Source organism: Vigna unguiculata, chromosome 3, assembly GCF_037176805.1.
Source record: "Vigna unguiculata cultivar grain cowpea cultivar isolate G323 ecotype 2 chromosome 3, ASM3717680v1, whole genome shotgun sequence".
NCBI lineage: Eukaryota > Viridiplantae > Streptophyta > Magnoliopsida > Fabales > Fabaceae > Vigna > Vigna unguiculata.
The window spans coordinates 10,618,253-10,637,192 of record NC_140794.1 but is presented as its reverse complement, the minus strand read 5'-3'; the positions used below and the strand labels follow the sequence as shown (position 1 = coordinate 10,637,192).

At 31.4% G+C, this 18,940-nt stretch overlaps 2 protein-coding genes across 4 annotated transcripts; both read right to left on the bottom strand.

Moving 5' to 3' along the window:
• Positions 1–3,926: 3,926 nt before the first annotated feature.
• On the bottom strand, positions 3,927–7,541 carry LOC114177878 (G-type lectin S-receptor-like serine/threonine-protein kinase RKS1). Its single transcript, XM_028063467.2, has 7 exons — positions 6,171–7,541; positions 5,946–6,074; positions 5,408–5,577; positions 5,064–5,274; positions 4,724–4,961; positions 4,488–4,638; positions 3,927–4,386 (listed from the first exon to the last, which is right to left on the bottom strand). The coding sequence occupies exons 1-7, from the start codon at positions 7,468–7,470 to the stop codon at positions 4,090–4,092; spliced, it is 2,496 nt and encodes an 831-aa protein (XP_027919268.2). The 5' UTR covers positions 7,471–7,541; the 3' UTR covers positions 3,927–4,089.
• Positions 7,542–11,754: 4,213 nt separating this feature from the next.
• On the bottom strand, positions 11,755–18,110 carry LOC114177953 (receptor-like serine/threonine-protein kinase SD1-8). Of its 3 annotated transcripts, none has more exons than XM_028063571.2 (7): positions 16,706–18,110; positions 13,539–13,694; positions 13,272–13,462; positions 12,951–13,161; positions 12,630–12,867; positions 12,386–12,536; positions 11,755–12,291 (listed from the first exon to the last, which is right to left on the bottom strand). In XM_028063571.2, the coding sequence occupies exons 1-7, from the start codon at positions 18,000–18,002 to the stop codon at positions 11,980–11,982; spliced, it is 2,556 nt and encodes an 851-aa protein (XP_027919372.2). In that variant the 5' UTR covers positions 18,003–18,110; the 3' UTR covers positions 11,755–11,979. The 3 variants fall into 3 exon arrangements, with proteins under 3 accessions (XP_027919372.2, XP_085527297.1, XP_027919373.1); XM_085671171.1 differs by lacking the exon at positions 16,706–18,110 and adding an exon at positions 14,035–14,053; XM_028063572.2 differs by lacking the exons at positions 13,539–13,694; positions 16,706–18,110 and having other exon boundaries at positions 12,951–13,156; positions 13,272–13,455.
• Between the last annotated feature and the right edge of the window lie 830 nt (positions 18,111–18,940).

Genomic DNA, 18,940 nt, shown 5'->3' with positions numbered 1-18,940 from the left:
ATTCTTACGAATTTTATAATTTTGTAGAAAATGATTATTCACGAAAAATTTATATGCCAGTTAAAATTCTTATAAAAAATGGCAAAAATAAGTTTTTTCTTGCAAATTCTTTTAACAAATTTGCAAAAAAAAATCATCTAATATAAAATATTATTGCAGTGATTGCTTAAACTAATGAAAGTTCCAAGTTATTTTTAAGTATAATTAATAATTTGGTTCATATATTTAGTTCTTTAATTTGTTTTGGTCTTTATTTTTTTATTCAATTGAATACCTATTTTTTTAAAAAAATAATTAATTAAGTCCTTACTTTTGAAAAAAAAAACAATGTGATATTTTTCGTTTAATTGACATTAACATCGTTTGTAAGTTTCACATGTCAAAATCTTTGTTTACTACAAGTCAAAATCTATGTCATCTTTTACTTGAGACTTTCAAGTACATATCTAGATTTTGACACATCAAACTTTCAATTGGTATTAATGTCAATTTAATGGAAGAGACGAATCTTTTTACAAAACAAAAACTTAATTTAGTCAAAAACAAAAATAAAGACCACATCAGGTCAAAGATTTATAAATAAGAATCAAATTATTAATAATTTTTTTTATTTAAAGTGAAAGTGTTCTTGATATATATTTTAAAATATAAACATTGTTTTGTTAGAGTTAAATATGGGAAGAAGAATGATATATTTTTATCCATTAAGAAGTGACTTTATCAATTCACCGATCCAAATATGTTAAAACGTACAATGTTGATTGTGCATCATAATTGTGAAGTCAATGCATTAATGGAATAATCAAATGACAGAAATCATAAATAAGAACGAAAAAATATAATGAAAAACGTAGATACTCAATTAAAAAGTTAAATCTATTAGTAACTTAAAACATATTTAAACATAATTGTAATGAAGTAATAGTAATAAATGTTAAAAAATAAAAAAAAACAAAGTTACTTTTGAAATACATAAAGAATTTCTATTAAATAAAAAAAGTAACTCATTTTTTCATAATAGTATTCTATTGTTGTTCCTATTTTCATTTAGTATTATGCGCTAAAACAAATATGACGAAAGGAAATGAAGAAATATTTAGGTATGTATTTAGCACATATAATAATATTTCGGAGTTAAAATTGACTCTTGGGCCAACAGATCAGCCGCGTAATTAGGTTTGAAAAAAAACCTGATCGTGTAGTCATAAATGTCATATTTATGCGTCAAATGCATTAAAGACTGATTAGAAATAAACCTAATTAATTTGCAATACGGAATAAAAATATCAGAGAATAACAAGAAAAAGATATATGCAATCAAATAAATAGAGAAAAGAATAAGAAAAATGAATAAATAAAATATGAAAAATAAATAAAGAAAGCTGACATTGAATTTCCTTTTAAATTATTAAAAACGCAATGAGAATGTTTAAGTTTACAACTGATTAACATCTCTTCCGTACTGAGTTGCATGTTTTCGTTAAAAATGAAAATGTTTCAACTTCTAAGTTAGTTTCAATATTCATAGAGTTAAGGTAAGAAATAAAATAGTGAATCATGTTTTGTTAAAATCTAATGACTTGATTTTCTTTTCATCATATTTTGTTAATTTTTTTCTTGCATCTCCATTTATTTTTATAGCACCCTTCTTTTATGAAGAATAATGTTTTTTTCACAATGATTTTAACATTTTCATATTTATTATTCACTACAAGATTAGGTACCAATTTTAGCAACTAAAAAAACAGTAGTAATTTTTGAACTAAATATTACCTACCAAATTTATCAGCTACCATAATTTATGCAAAAATATCTTTCAATTGTTTCTATTGAAATTTGTCATTGATTTTATAAATGTTTTTATGGTAACCTATTTTTTCTTTTAAATATTAAATACTTTTTTTAAAAGTATTATTATAAAAAAATATTAAATATTTGTTAAAATTATATTAATATATTAATTGTTTGGTAGGTTTTCCTTACTTGGCCTTTTTGGCAGATATCTATAAATAAAATTATAAAATGACTCTCAAAACATACGGTTTGACAAAATCTTTGTTGCAACCTGTCTCCGTAGAATAATTATTCCTTTGATTCAATTCTGACGGTGAAAGCATGAGTGAGAAGAGGAAGTTGTCATTATCATCAATTTTTATCTAACCATTTTTCTTGTAATATCAAATAATATTATTGTTGCCCACCACCTCCCCAAATGTTCACAACATAGATTGAACTACAGAGATGTTGATTTTTCTTTTAGCTATACATTTTCTCTCATATTTAATTATTTTAATTTTTTGAAAAATTTAGTTTTAAAAGGTTATAAAAATGTGTTATTATAAGAATTTTCATATTTAGTGACAACAATAAATCTAAATTTATTAACGGATTTTAGAATTTAAATCACGAATAAATATTTTTGTTGATAATGAATATGTTGATAAAATTCATAAATAAATTAAAATTTGTATTATTGACAGATATTTCTTAATTATGTTAGTAATTTGTGATTTTTAATAACATTGAATGGTTTTGATGAAGGAGTTGGAGAAGGGGAGGAGGAGGAATCGGAGGTGGTGATGGGAGATGGGGCATCAATGGTGGTGAGGGAGAAGGAGGACAAGAGGAGGAGAGGAGGAAGAAAAATAGGAAGAAGAAAAAAAAAAAGAGGAAGGGGAGGAGGAAGAAGAAGACAAAATTGTGAAACTTATTAACAAATTTTACTGGCAGTTAGGATCCATTGGTAGATTTGTTGATAACTGTTGACAAATTTGAAAATGTCGTTATCTACCAAGAAATTTCACGATCAATTAATAAAATTTATCGACGACTATTTGACAACGAATTTTTTACCATCTATAATCTGTCGGCAAACTCAAATTATTGACAAATTTTCGCCACTACCAACAATTATATTTATCAATAATATACAATTTTCTTATAATGTGTTGTGTTGGAACAAGAAGATATTTAATAATATAAATAGAATCTAAGTAGACGTTACTAGGTGAATTTTTTTTTATCACCAACTTACTCTAATATGTCACATAGGAATATATTGATATTTATTATACTTTTATACATTTTTATTATAGGAAACATAGTTGAAGTAGGGTTGGAACTGAATTGTAGTGCACTATTAAAAACTATAGTGAATTGAAAACTAGTTCATCTGAATTGAACTGAACTAAAAAAATAGTTCAGACGAATTGAAATGAACTATTTTCTGTTCTAAAAAATTGAATTGAATTGTTCTGAACTGCATTACAATATGAACTGAACTAAACTATTATGTATCTTAACCTATTTCTGAATTAGATTATTTTTGAACTGAACTGCACTATTTTTGAGAAAAACTATACTAATTTTAAATTGAACTACAATATTTTTGAACCGAACTATTTGTGAACTGTTTTTGAATCTCTTAACTAGATTATTGAAATAAACATTACATTTAAATTGTGTTCTTACTAACATGGAATATTTTTAATTACATTTAAAAATATTTTTAATCCTTGAAATTGAGTATATTAATTCTTTCAATTTTGGATAACACTATTTTTGAAAGTTGATTCCATACTTAAATATATTTTGAAAGTTGATTGCAGATATACTTGAGATTGAGTATATTAATTATTTCAATTTTGGATAACACTGTTCTTCTTTAATTCTTTTATTAGATATGTTTTCTTACTGACAATAAAATTATTTTATTTTTAATTATTAGTTAATAGAAATAGAATAAGCGGGATTTAAAAGGGAAAAAAAATTGAGTCTTTGGGCCTAACAAAGGATGTGGAATCTGTTGTTTAACTATTAATACACTCAAGGCTGACCAAAAAATGTGGGTTAACTAAACTCCTATAGTCTGAAGTAAAAAAGAAAAAAAAAAAGACTATTTTATACGGTCACTTTTTAAACTTGAGTGAAAGTGAAAGAAAAAGAAGTTGATAAAGAAAAAAACAAGTGAAAAATTGAGGTGATAATAATGATATAACCAAGTTTGGTTTGGTCTGAGCAACATGGCTACGACTACAGGCACATATCGTTTTGGAGATCAATACAACACTACACCATGGTTGCTTTTAGCTAACGAGCACTCACAGTGGTTGCTGTTACTTCATTTATTGATGATCCCCCCCCTGATGTTGATGACTCCACCAAATCTCCATTCAATAAAAATGCTGGCTTTTGGGGTCGGGAAAGAGGTGTTTCATTGCCCAGCATAAAAACAACTTCTGACAAAGATGGTCTATTCGCTGCATTTTCTTGCACACACAATAGACCAATCTGAATGCACCTCAGAACAAGAGCTGCAGAATAAGACTGAGCCAGTGTTGAATCAACTATATCCAAGGCCCTTCCTTCTGTCCACAGCATCCACACCTACACATGTAAAAACATAATCATTAAATTAAGCAGTCATAGTAATTAAGCAATCATTAAATTTCTCAGCCAGTTCTAATGACTTTTGTTTCTCAACTTACATGTCCAATTAAATTTGGGGAGGATCTTCCCCTTTCACTATCTGTGTTTCTCTTGCCAGCAATGATCTCTAGGAGTAAGACCCCGAAACTAAACACATCAGATTTTGTTGAATACCGTCCATCCATTGCATATTCTGGTGCCATATAGCCACTACATGCAAAACCATTCAAACATTATAAATAATACATATTAATAACTGCAGTCTCCTGGTTTATTACATGAACAATACACCTACTATGTTCCAACCACTCTTCTCGTCCTTGCTTGGATTTCATCTTCTCTAAATATTCTAGCCATACCAAAATCTGAGATTTTCGGATTCATTGCAGCATCAAGGAGCACATTGCTTGCTTTTAGATCTCTATGGATTATTTTCAGCCTTGAATCTTGATGAAGATATAGAACACCTCGAGCAATCCCCAAAATGATTTCAAATCGCTTATCCCAAGTCAGTGATGACCTTCGTTTTTCATCTGAATTTAAGCGTTCGAACTCTCAGATATGTATATAAAAATGAAATGAAAGAGGATTATAACAATTTCTTTGCAGTAAAGAGAAAGTAGAGAAACACATACCAAATATGAAGAAGTCCAAGCTTTTATTTGGTAAATATTCATAAACTAACATCCTTTCTTCTTTCTCAAAGCAACAACCGAGTAACCTCACCAGATTTCTGTGTTGAAGCTTAACTAATAATCTAACTTCAGTTTTAAACTCTTCTGTCCCTTGACCTGAATGTTCCGACAATCTTTTCACTGCTATCTCTTGTCCATTTGCTAGGCAGCCCTGAAATGTTTATAACTCTTCAACCCCATTTCACTTTTTTTTTATCATTTTTCTACAATTTCTATTGAAGGAAAACTAGACATAAAAGACACTTCTCACATTAGTTGCTCATGCATGATGGAGTGTGAGTTACCTTGTAGACAGAACCAAATCCACCTTGCCCAAGCTTGTTCTCATCACCAAAATTTCTTACGGCTTCCATTAACACTTTAAGGCTGAAAAATGGAAGATTTCTATGCGTGCTGCATTGGATATCGTTTTCATGTCCAGGGGAAAGTTGGTTTAAATGTTGCATCACTTTATCTGAAATTATAAATGCCTTGAGATAACGCTTGAAGCAATATAACCACCACATTCTTAAATAACAAAAGGAAGGTGCAGAGGAATTTATTGAATGGAGTGAACAGATATATAATACCTGATATATCAGTATTACTTATTAAGGAATAAAAATATTTTGCTTCTAATTTTGTATATCAGAACTTATTTTTATTATATATTTTTCTTTCTTTTAAGTCTTGTATTAAAATCCAAAGAATTCAAGTATTGATTCCCTCTTGCACTTATCCTGAGCTTCATCTCAAGTGGGTGTACTCTATTTGTATCTCTTCTTCATTTTCTTTTTTCGTCATATACATTACTATAGCCGTTTGAGATCACAGAGCACGAACCTTTGCTTTTCTTCTTCCACAGGTAATACAGAGAGGAGAGGATAATGATACTTGCGACTGCAGAAGCAGTCACAATTACAGCCATCCTCGTTTTACCGCGTAATCCTTTTGTCTTTTTGTTATAATTTGCTGACAAGAAGAAAAGATTCAAATAGGTTGAAGCAGAATCTTAAAATATATGTATGGTGTTAAATTCATAAACAAAAAGACATTGGGAGGAAGTACCTAGTTCTTCTGCATCAACACGAACAAATAAATCTTGGCCTTGATCACTCAGTTTTTGTATGTCTATTAAATTTCCATGCCATGCCAAGCACCCACTTCCACCATTCCTCACATCAAGAACTGCATAAGCAGTGCAAGAGCAGTTTCTCAAGCAATCCTCTTCACACTGATTCAAACTCCAGCCCTCTTTGGCAGTTGCCTCAGAGGTATCAGGAAGCTTCAAGCCTTCAAGTTTCACAAACCCTTCTCCATTCCCACAAACGGATACACCTTTCTTCCTCACGCACCCTTCTGACCCATCTCTGTTATCGTACCAATCATGTGGGGATTTGGGTTCAAACCCAGGTAGACAAGTACACCGAAATTCCTCAAAGTTCAAAGGGTCACAATTACCGTTGGATCCACAGGTTCCATAATTATCACATTGGTTTATTGGCACAGACCAGTACCTGTTCCACTGATTCTTTTGGTTATCCCAAGTGAATACATTAAAGAAACCTGATTGCTGAACTACCACCCAAGTGATCAAGGACTTATCAAGCGGGTTAAACGAGAGCGCTACGAGGTTGTCGTCTTCCGTAAAAGAAACATTAAAAGTAAGCAAATCTCTTTTCATGTTGGGTACACCCATAAATATCTCACCGTTCCACGACCCACCTCGCCACAGGGGAAGGTTCTGGTGATACAAGAACAACTGTGGCTTCCCTGTGCTGCTCAGTTCCAATGTGTAAGAACCTGTTCCGGGGTCATCATCTGTCTTCCAAGATTGGAGGATCCAACTCTGGTTAGCTCTTCTGTCAAAACCAATTCTTAGATATGAAATCAAGGTGTCTGTGGGATGATCGAAGCTTTGCCAGAGGACAGTTTTGGTGTCGTTAAGAATCAGAACAAGGTTTGCTAGGTCTGAGAGTTGAGCTATGACGTTGGTGCTATTTGATTGGGTGAGTGAAACACTGGTAGACCAAATGGGACTAGTGGTATAGTTATGGTGGAGGACTAGGTTTCCATCTGGGTTGATTGAGAGAACCCCAGAGGTATCATTGATGGGAGTGTCTCTGTTTGCAACCCAAACAACCGTTTGTTCTTGCACGTTGTTGAACCATATTCCAACGTAGCGGGATTTGGATTTTCCTGGACTGAAAAATCCAAGAGCAAAGGTTTTGCCTTTGGAAACAAGAAGCTCGCCATCTCTGATGGTTTTGTCCGCAGATATGGTATCAGAACAAGAACAAAATTTGAAGGTGAAGAGTAGAACCAAAGAGCTCAGCATACATATTTTATGCTTATGGGTTTCGTTCATAGCAAAACTGGGAGTGCTTTCAGGTTAGTGCATAGTGTTATGTTACTCTAGCGATTTCGTTTCATACCGCCTCTTGCATTATATGAGAAGGAAACGTGATTGCCACCAAAATCTTAATTTCTGCTGTTAAATATTTTCTATAGATATTAATTATTATTTTTTATCCGACTTGTTCCAAGGGAGCTTGGTTTAATTTTGATTGTGTTTTAAAATATATCTTTTTGTAAATTAGATTATGTCATATGTAAAATGTCTACTTTATTTACCAGGCCTAAGCTGTGTGACTGAACTAATACAAACATTGTTTAATATGAGTTTTATTTTACTGATGCAAGCAATTATACTTTATGTCTTTATGTGACAAATAATAAGTATACTTGGTCGAACAAATACAAACATTGAGCATTGCATTGTATTGTCAAACCTAATAAACGCTTATTTAATCTTTGCAAGGAATGTACGCTTCTTTATATTTTCGAAAAAGATATTTTGACACCGTCTTTAATTTTGAATTTCATTTAATTGTGAAAAAAATTTATTAACCTTTATTGTTGTTGTTTGTTTTCCTTTGCAATCAACAGTATAATTTATAAACCACATCTCTTACAACATTGCATATCGTTGTATTAAAATAAACCAAAAGATATAAACGGTTAATTTATTAACTTTCCACGATGGTTACCTACAATTCTAATACATTAATCAATCATAAAAATTAATTACATTTAAATTTATTTGAAAATTCAACAAAACTTCTCTATAAACTTAAATGCTTCTTTTATTTTCTATGTCAGTTTTCTCTATTCTTCATTTCGACTTCTCACATGCAATAACTCCTCTCACAATATATTTTTTCTTTTATAAATAGTTAAGCTCTTTGCTTATGTTTTCTTCTTTAACAATCCTCGGGTTTGTAGTTGTGAGGAAGAACACTTTTATATTCATATTTTTTAAAAAAATATGTTTTATCTTGTATTTGTTGTAAGACGATATTCTCTTTCCAGTAAGCAATCTTGTAATCTCTTAGATCACCTTCTTTATAAAAAACCTTCTTTATAAAAACCTTATGTTAGCTATATATAATTGTGTTAAAAATAATATTTAGTCTTAATCACAAGTGTTGTGTTTTAAACAATACTTGATCTTAATCAAATTGGTTGTGTTGTAAACAATATTCTATTTTAATAAGAACAGACTAAGACACAAGCAATAATCAATCATTTAATAATAAAAAATTATTGTATAATAAATAATACTTGTCTTTAATCATAAAAGATGGTAATTAAATCTATAAATTATTATGTTTTAAATAATACTCGATTTTAGTAAAAGTGGTTAAAATTCAAAGAATACTCCATTTTCAAATAACACTCAATTTTCAAAAAATACTCAATTATTTTTTACAATTTTGATATGTCCCAATAAAACTTGATTATGTGAATAAATGACTTAATATAATTTAATATAGTTGAATATAGTTTGTCTAGATTATCAAACGTACTAATATAAAATATATTGTATGAATCACTCTAACTCTTATATTTTTTATATTGTTAATATTATATGAAGAGTTTTGTAAAACTAAATTTGACAAAAGATATTTCGTACAATAGTGGATCGAGTAGTATATAAATATAAATTCATCCAACTTTTTGGTTATCATTGGACAATTATATCTTAACACTCCGATCAATTTACATAACTAGTTGACATCCACTATTTTGTCTTCATTCTTTTTTTAAAAATTTAAAAAATTACTTTTCCCTAATAATTACAATACCCTTAAAAAAGGTTTGTTAAGTAAAAAAATGGTTTTAACAACATGTAACCAAACCTACTTTTGACGACATAGCGATCATTAATATAAATGTAAATTTTGAATTGTAAGAAAAAAAGAGAGAACAAAATATAGGTGCAACTAAATTACGTAACCTTCTTATTTTTAACTTTAAAATTCATATCAAGCTTATATAAAATATTCTTACACATTATTAGTCCTTTGACCAATGACTTATATATATATATATATATATATATATATATATATATATATATATATATATATATATATATATAATTTCTAGAGGGGTCAAACGAGTGGGATTTTAGTTCATTTGCATTAATTTAGCCGCCTACACAGTAATTCGATTTTTTCTTTTATGAAAATCAAAAGTCTAATTATGTGTTATAATATTTTGTATAAGCTTGATGTGAATTTTAAATTAAAATAATTATTGACTATTTTTTTTTATTAATAAACTGTTTTTTTTTTTAATTTAACAACTTTTTATTAAATATTTTAATAAACTTAACTATTTTTAGTCATTAAACTATTTTCAAAATAAATAAAAATATTTATAATTAAATTACATATCTAAACGAAATAGATTATTATCCGTCTAATTAAACTAATAAAATATACAAAAATATTAAAAAATTGAAATTGATAGTTTGGTGCTTGTTGCAGTTTTTGACGCAGGAGGTTTCCAATACTGAGTTGCTGACGGCTGCTGTCTTCTTGGAAAAGATAGAATCCATTACTACAGAAAACCAATTGATCCAGAATAAATAAACTAGAATATTCTTTTTTAACATGTGAAATTTAAGATAATACTGATTTTTGTTTCTATAAATTGAAATAATTATTTTAATATCTTACAAATAGAAAACGTGATTTTAGTTCTTAAATATTAAATTTAAAATTTAAAATAATTTTTTTAAATTGTTTTGATTCCTAAATTTTGATATTTAATTTTTAACATAAATAGTGTATTTTTGTACACATAATCAGAAATAGGCAGGTTAAAAAAATTACGAAGTCTGGGTAAATCATGTCCAACTAATATCACTTTAACATTCATTCAGTCGTGAGTTAAAAATCAAATTTAAATTTTTGAAGATAGAAGTTGTGTTCAGAAAACACGACATTAACTACTAAATCGTGAATAAGAAAAATGAATTTTAGTTTCTTTTTTATAAATTAGAAATTGTGTTCTGATTGCATGCAGCTTAAAATTTATTTAATTGAATGTTGTAGGTAGAAAACGATTTCTAATTTATTTTTTGAAATTAGAAGACTTGTTCTAGTTGCACCACTTCTAATAGCGAAGGGTTATTACTGCAAACAGAGTTTTTGTATTTTACAACCCTAAAGTCGTTCTCTTAACTAACGCCTTCCAATTTTTATATATCTTGTGATTCTTCAACTTTGTTGACTTTAGTAAAAAAGTCATTCCGCTGACTTTCATATTTTAATTTTTTTTTTCTAATAGAGAACTTAATCCTTTCACTATAAATGTTATTCCTTCCTTAATAGAAAATTAAAATTTAGAATGTTGCAAGTACTCGTCGGAAAGATATCAAACCTTCACAATCAAATATAAATATTGTATTTGATAAGTCACTTTCATTTGAACTAGTTAATTAAGATGATGTTGAATTTTATGGAATATAAAGTATCTAATGCAAGTGAATTTTAATTGCTTTAGAATATATTACACTAAGCTTTTTCATTCTTTACTATACGGAGGCTTACCAGATACTGTAAAGGCGGCAATTGCTTCCTACACGCCACATTTTCTTCCTGTACCCCTCAAATTTGAAATTTATTTTCCGCAACACAGAACATAATTCGGGAAAATAAATGTCGTCCTCTTTTACGAAAAACACTTTCTTTTAATGAGGTAGGAGAAGAAATTGATGGGTTGCAGAAAGTAATTGTCTATTTTAAGATGTGGGCATGAAATGAGAATTTCTGTATCTATGTGTTACAATGAATTCAAGAAAATAAATGAAAAAAATTGATAAAAAAAATCAACAATTTAAATTTAGATCGTTACATAAAAAAAAAAACAAAATTAAGTATTTATGATGATTGATATAATAGAAAGATAAAAAATAAAAAAACACACTTCTATAGGAAAATGAGTGTTAAGTACCTAAAATTATGCCAGAAAATGCAAATAAAAATAAAAATTACTAAAAGAAATATACTACATATTACTCCGTCATTCCGAAAAGACACAAACTTGGTAAAAATGGAAAGTGATAGATTCATAGGATCAAAGAGTACATTCGGATAAGCCTAAAATCTAAGGTAAATATTACAAATACATTGGTTCAATAATAGCGAACATAAAGTATGAGGATTTGATGGTATCAAACAATTATGTAGTCTTGTTGTGTTGGACAGTAATACTTTTCTTTCTTTGTTTTCTTTATAAATACAAAATTTCACTCTTTTTTTTTTAATTATTTGAATCTAAGATAAATGTGGAATGAATGTTTTTCGTCAAAGAATTTATTTCTTTTCTTCTGTTATGAGGCTCAATAACAGCAACGAAAAGTATCTTAAAACTATATAGCATCTCTACTATACACCAAAATCAAGATGATACTGTATCTCAGACACTGCAACTATGAAAGAAGGGATTTTTCCTGTTTAGACTTGAAAGAAAAAATGTGATTATACTGGTATGCTTGGTAGCTAGATGAGGTCACATTGTTTTACTACCTAGCATCTATCATTGTGACAGTGACATGGTTCACAGTGCATGATTCTTCTTGTTTACTTGAAGAAGATTCAGTTTCCATAGGATTTCTTCCAAGACAAAACCCTGGGTTTCTGGGTTGTGACATTGATGCAGTATCACTACTCAGCATCAACACCACTGAAGACATTGTTGGCCTGTCTTCTGCACGCTCTTGCACGCACAACAGACCCACTTGTATGCATCTATGAACTTCTGATGCTGAATATGATGTCTCAATACACGAATCTCTCACTTCCAACGCATTTCCTTCTATCCACAACTTCCATGCCTACAACAAACCACAGTCACTTGTTTCTTATCAAACAGGACATTATGTTAGAACCAAACAACAAACATAATACTAAAAGAGTAACAGCACATACATGTCCTAGAAGATTCAATTCTTTGTTTGCCAAATAGAATCCTCTATTCTTTTTTCCACTTACTATCTCCAGCACAAGAACCCCAAAACTAAAAACATCAGATTTTACTGAGAACACTCCGTCCATAGCATACTCAGGGGACATGTATCCACTGCATACAAAAAAAATTGTAAATGGTAAATATCACAATGTTTGTTATGTTTGGCTAATACTAATAGTGTGCGACATGTTACTTGGTACTCACTATGTTCCGACAATTCTCATCGTATTTGCTTCTATCTGATCCGTGCCAAAAATTCTAGCCATACCAAAGTCTGATATCTTTGGGTTCATCTCTTTGTCAAGTAGAATGTTGCTTGCCTTGAGATCCCTGTGTATGATCCTAAATCTGGAATCTTGGTGCAAATATAGAAGCCCTCTAGCAATGCCACATATGATGTTGAAGCGCGTTTGCCAATCAAGGGAGGATTTTTTTGCCTTATCTGGATCATCGTGGTTACTATCAATATCAAGTGTTTGAAATTTGAATACAGATTAAGAATATCAGAATGTTGAAATGACTCACCAAACAAAATTGCATCAAGGCTTCTGTTTTCCATGTACTCATAGACCAGCATCTTCTCATCCATCTGAATGCTGCAACCAAGTAAACGAACTAGATTTCGATGCTGAAGCTTCACAATTAACTTCACCTCATTCTTGAACTCCTCGATTCCTTGTCCAGAATTCTTTGATAATCTCTTCACAGCAATGTCCTGGCCTTCCTTCAACCTGCCCTGGTAGAAACACAATTATTCCAGTTATGCATTTTCATGGATCATATCATAATTCATGAGTGAATGAATTCAAGGACTTGTTTGTGGACACATCTATTAAAACTTCTTACTCTGTAAACACTTCCAAAACCTCCTTGTCCAAGTTTGTTTTCTTCAGAGAAGTTGTTTGTAGCCATTGTTATGGTGTTAAAATCAAACAATGGCAACTCTAGGTCCTCCATGTTACTTTCACCGAACTGTTCTCTGTTACTTGATAACACTCCCTCGTTCATTAACAAATCCTGACTTCTTTCCGAAAAACCTGATTTTCAAACAAAAATCATCATACTGCATGGTTGCAATGTGTACTAACATGTGGGACAGTAATCGTGCATCACCTCTTTTTTCTGTCTTCCATTTCAATACACGTTGCAATTTCCTCTTCTTCCACAAGATAAAGATGGCAGATGCCAATAGTACAAAACCTGCAACACCAACTACAATGCCTATATCCTTTACTGTATTACTTGTCTTGCCAGAATCATCTTCCACCCCTATAAGTCATCAGAGAAACACCTTTTTTAGTTCAGATATCCACTTTCCAAAATCAAATTCAAGAAGTACAAATTAAATAATAACTGAACGTAAAAAGAAACAAATAAGCTCTGCAATCATTGGTTTTAACTACAAAGGAATCTCATTCATCTTCTTGCACGGAATTTACGCAACAAAGGGATGTGACAAATTAACAATATTATATTTTCCAAAGAAAATAGATAAGGGAACCAATTAATTTCAAAGTGGGGATTGAGATTTAGTTTTTTTTCATAATTTAATTTGGGAATTTGGACTTTCCCATTTGAGGAAGATCTGCAACTTTCTGAAGATACCTACTCCCACCAAAATGGATAAGAAATTCCCATTTGGCTGCAAGAAGATGATTCAAACGTTTTTCCTCTGCCAATAATTAACCTTTTCCACGTCCCTCTTGAACCCTCCTTTTCTATTGTCAAATTTGAACAGCACCAAGCTCGCTCTTGATAAGATAAGATGTCACTTCGCCACAACAGTGATCGTGCTTTTATTGCGAGTAGTCACATTAGGGGCTACAATTACAACTAGATACAACGCCACTGTTTAATTCAGTTTCGACACGTGTAAATGTGAAAAACGATTTCATTCAAAATACATGCAAACTCGTTTTTCTCTCACATTTATTTATCGATTATAACAATTGTGCGCCTAAGTTATTTAAAAAAAAAAAAAAAGAGTTAACGGTATAATAAGAAACGTAAATTAATAAACTTTTAAAAATACAAATATAAAAGAATTTTTGTCAGAAGAGACAATTAAAAAGGAGAGGTGTGGCATCATGGAACCTTAAAGTCAAAAAGGTTGGGCCACGTCCCAATCATAAAGAGACAAAATTTAAAATATTTAGGTTCAGAAAAGTGATTGGACAAAAAAAAAAAAAAAAGAAAGCACTTAAGTGGCCCCACAGAACTTTAAATAGATCCTTTAATTATTGAGTTAATTTGATTAACTAACGCAACAAATCATGGTGAGGGTAGCACATTGGAGTTGAGTCATACAGTTTCGCACTTATTTTTCTTCTGGGCACACATCATATAATATCCAACTTTGGCTGCGTCATCAACTTTTTTTCCTCTAAAAGTAGTTCATCCTTGTTGGTTTGTGAGAATAAAAAAGGTGGTGAAACAAAAATCATTCATCATCAATTGTTAATCTCTTTTTTAAGACACAAAGAAGAAAAGGAAAAGCAATCAATTGTCAATCTAATCTAAAGATAGAGTGAGAAAAAGCAAACAAAAAACACATCTAAAGATCTATGCCTTGTATTTAAAATCCTTGTTAAACTTTTCTAAACAATTATTTCAAATTTTAAGAATGAAAAAACAAATAAAATATTTCATAGATAAAAACTTACTAGTAATTAACCATGTTTTACACAAGTTTCTTAAGAATATGTGAAAATATAAACTCTTTAAACTGTCCATAAGTGCAAATTAAAGTAAAATATTATCACTTCCACTTTGCAATGAGTTATTTTCAAGGATTTTACACAAAGAATCTAGATATAAGAAGCAAAACAATTTCATTAAATTATTTTATCACTTATTGAATATTTTAATGATCTTATTAATTATTTATTTAGGGTAAAAATGAAAGAAGAGTTCCTTCATAATTTATTTATAATTATGAAAAAAGCTTTGAGTGAGGACCCTTGACCAAACACATCACAAAATCTTCCAAGAAGAAGAATTTGAGGTGAGTTGGGTTCCTTGACGTGGAAGTATTTGGAAAATTCTATACACACATAATTAATTTTCTGGTCACCAATGCATCTGCCACAAATGGTGAGAATCTGAATAAGTATTGACTAGTGTGTGACACTCACTGCCACAGCGACACATGTTGCACACCAGTAACATAGACAAACATAAGATTCCCATTCCTCATGTCAACTTTTTTAATTTATAAAAAAATTTAACAATTCAATTATGTGTCTTGTGAAAGTGTGAACATTAAAATTAAATTTACATTAAACAGTTAAATTAGTTAAAATTTAAATAACCATTCCTAGGTTATTTTTTACTACATTCCATTTGAAGTGGAAAAGGTAACACAAAATAAGGTAAAAAAAAACATAATACTTGAAAGCAATAGGACTGAGACATTGAAGAGCACGTGTAGCAGGTACAGGCTACCGACAACTAAACTCTATAGGTTTCGTTGTCTTTCTTTTTGTTGGCTTCCTTCACATTGCAGTGTCCAGTGAGTTCCCATTGCAGGAAAAAAACTCTTCCATTTTCAAATTCATGCTGTCATTTAAATCATTACTTTCTAAGACAAAAGTCAATCTGCTATCGTATTTTTTTCCTGTCTTGTTTGTTTGTGAATCTGCTAATGTTCTTCAGAGATAAAATATTTTGATAAAAATCATTAAATTAAGAGTCTTTAGTTAGTAGCATCTAAAACCAGTTTCTACGTCTAGAATCTCATATTCCTCTGTAATAATTCACCCACCTTAAGTTCCTTCACAAGAAAGTTACTCTTTGGAATAGTTAAATAGTTAAATGTTGGAATAAGTTTTCTGTTTGAACATGACAGATAAGTACCGCTAAACTGCTATAGCTCTATAAAGGTGGGGTGTGCATGTCAAAGGAGTTCTATTCCCGTCTTTTCATACTTGAATATTCTCTTTACTCATTCAACAGCCAATGATGCAGAGGACCCTAAACCCTTCCACTCCATTACTTTGGTCCTGTTCTGAAATTCTCATAAGTGCAATGTTTAATACACACCCATTTCTGTTGACTTGTTTTTCTGAATGCGTGTAAATATTACCCTATTTCACTATGTGTTTTGATAGACTTTGTACTCATCAACAGTTCAAATTAAAGAAGGAAAAATAAAGAAGATAAAACTAGAACTAAAAGTTACAGTTTTTATGAAATTCAAACGACCAAATGCATATGCTCTGTTTTTTCGACATGAACATGAAACAGAGAAAATGCAGAATCAGAATTCAGGAAGAACATACCTACATCAGAAGCCGCCAATCTGACATAAAGATCTTGCCCTCCAGAAGGGTAGCGTCTCAGGTCCAAAAGCTCACCAACCCACATCACGCACCCACTTCCTCCATTACTAATCTCAATATTTGCATAAGCAGTGCACGAACAATTCCTCTGGCACAAATCCCCGCACTCCACTAGCCCCATGCTCCTGTTCGCGAACACCGACGTTGTATCTGGCAACTTCACGTTCTGCATATGCAGAAACCTGTCACTCCCACACGCCAATCCCGTGTTCCTCACACACCCACCAGACCCATCTCGCAGATTCCACGCCTGCTGGTTCCTGGGGCGGAACCCTTTGATACACTGACACACCGGCGATGCGTTGGTGTCGCAGACCCCGTAGGGACCGCACTCTCGGTAGTTGTCGCATTGGTCTTTGGGAGCGTACCAGAATTTGTTCCAAACCTGGGTGCTTTGTATCCACGTGAGGCGTTGGAGTTCCCCGACAGAGTTCACAGAGAGTCTCGAGAACAAGGAGTGGTTGGCAATTGAGAATGTGTAGTATACTTGGTGGTCATCCGCAAAGAACGTGAACTTAATGGAATCGGTGACGGGTTGCATCTCGGGTACCCCGCTGAATCTGTCGCCATTCCAAGGTCCACTACGGTAGATTACGCGGTCCTTGTTCCAGAGGAATATTTCCGGCAGGCCACGGTAATTTAGCTTGAAGGAAAAATCCCCGCTTGAAGGGTCTTCGTTTGTGACCCTCCAGGAGGTTATGTGTTTCTCCATGCCCGTGTCGAAGTTCCAACCTAGTTTCATGCCGGGTAACAAGGTATCTGTCGGGTAATCAAAGCTCTGCCAGAGGAACCTTGTGGGGTCATTCTCGTTCTCTTCTCGGAGAACCAGGTTCCCGGAATCCAAGAGCTGAAGAAGTGGGTTGGTTATTGGTGCGGTGTGGTTGGAGAACCAAACAGGTTTTTGGGATTGGTTTACGATGACGAGGTTTCCGTTGTCGTGTATTTTGAGAAAAGCGTTGGAATTTTGAAGTGGGGTGTCACGATTTGCCACCCAGACCACAGTTTTATCTGTGTGGTGGGTGGTTTTGTACCATATGGCCAAGTACCAGGTGGAATTGGTGTAGGAAAAGAAACCAAGCTCGAAAATTGCACTTGGGGAGAGGAGGGTTTGGTTGGTGTGGAGGGATTGGGATTTTGTTAAGGTATCTGTGGAAATGGAAAGTGTGGGGAAGAAAGTGAAAAAAGCGGTGAAGAAGCATAAAACGGAGAATGTGAAGAGGTCATTGGAACCTCCCATGTTTGGAGAGGCAAAATAAGAGTTAAGGGCTTTGTTACTGAGTGGAAGGTAAATTTAAGGTAGTTGAGTGCAGTGTCTCAACTATTTATTCTTCTTTTCGCTTTGACAGGGAACACTATTTTTCCTTCTTTCTTTATAGATCTTATTTGGTCTTCCTTTTTTCCTTTTCAAAAGCCTTTACCAATATTTTTAAAAATCAGGCATCACTTTTTTTTTTTTTTCTATATATATTTTTGTAAAGAGGTTATCTTCATTTATGGGCTCTCGACCAGTTTGGGTTTCATGTTCACATGCGTGCCTCTGGAACAAAAACCCACTTTTTAATTGGGAATTGTTAACTGCACCACTTTTTTTCTTTTTTCTGAAGTCAATATTCCTTACTTTATAGGTAATTAATTGGGGAATTCTTCTATTCAAAAATTTCTTTAAATCTGACTTTTCACATCAATGTATGTATATTTTAATTAATTCTATATAATTCATTATCGCCATATTAACTATAATTAAAAGATTATATAAATCCTATGAACATTCCTAACATCCTTCCACTTGTATATTTTTCCTATACATATAGTATAAACCAATCTAATAATATATCTTCACTTTCAAACATTTTAATCCATCCTCATTAATATTTTTCCTAAACACAATTAATATAAGCAAATTCTAATGATATATACTCTCTTCGAACATTTTAATTTGTCCATCCATAATTATTCAACTTGAGATAAAACTTAATCTAATGGAAATTGCAATTGAATGGATGTGTTCTACTAATTGTCACCTTCTATTGTCGGATAACCTGACTTATGGATTCTTACCCATTCTGACTCATGTGAACAAACTGTATGAATGTTCATATAAAGTTTTAGTTAAAAAGATAAATATTTATTTTATGTTTAATTAGTATTTTTAATTGGATCTTTATATTTCTTTCT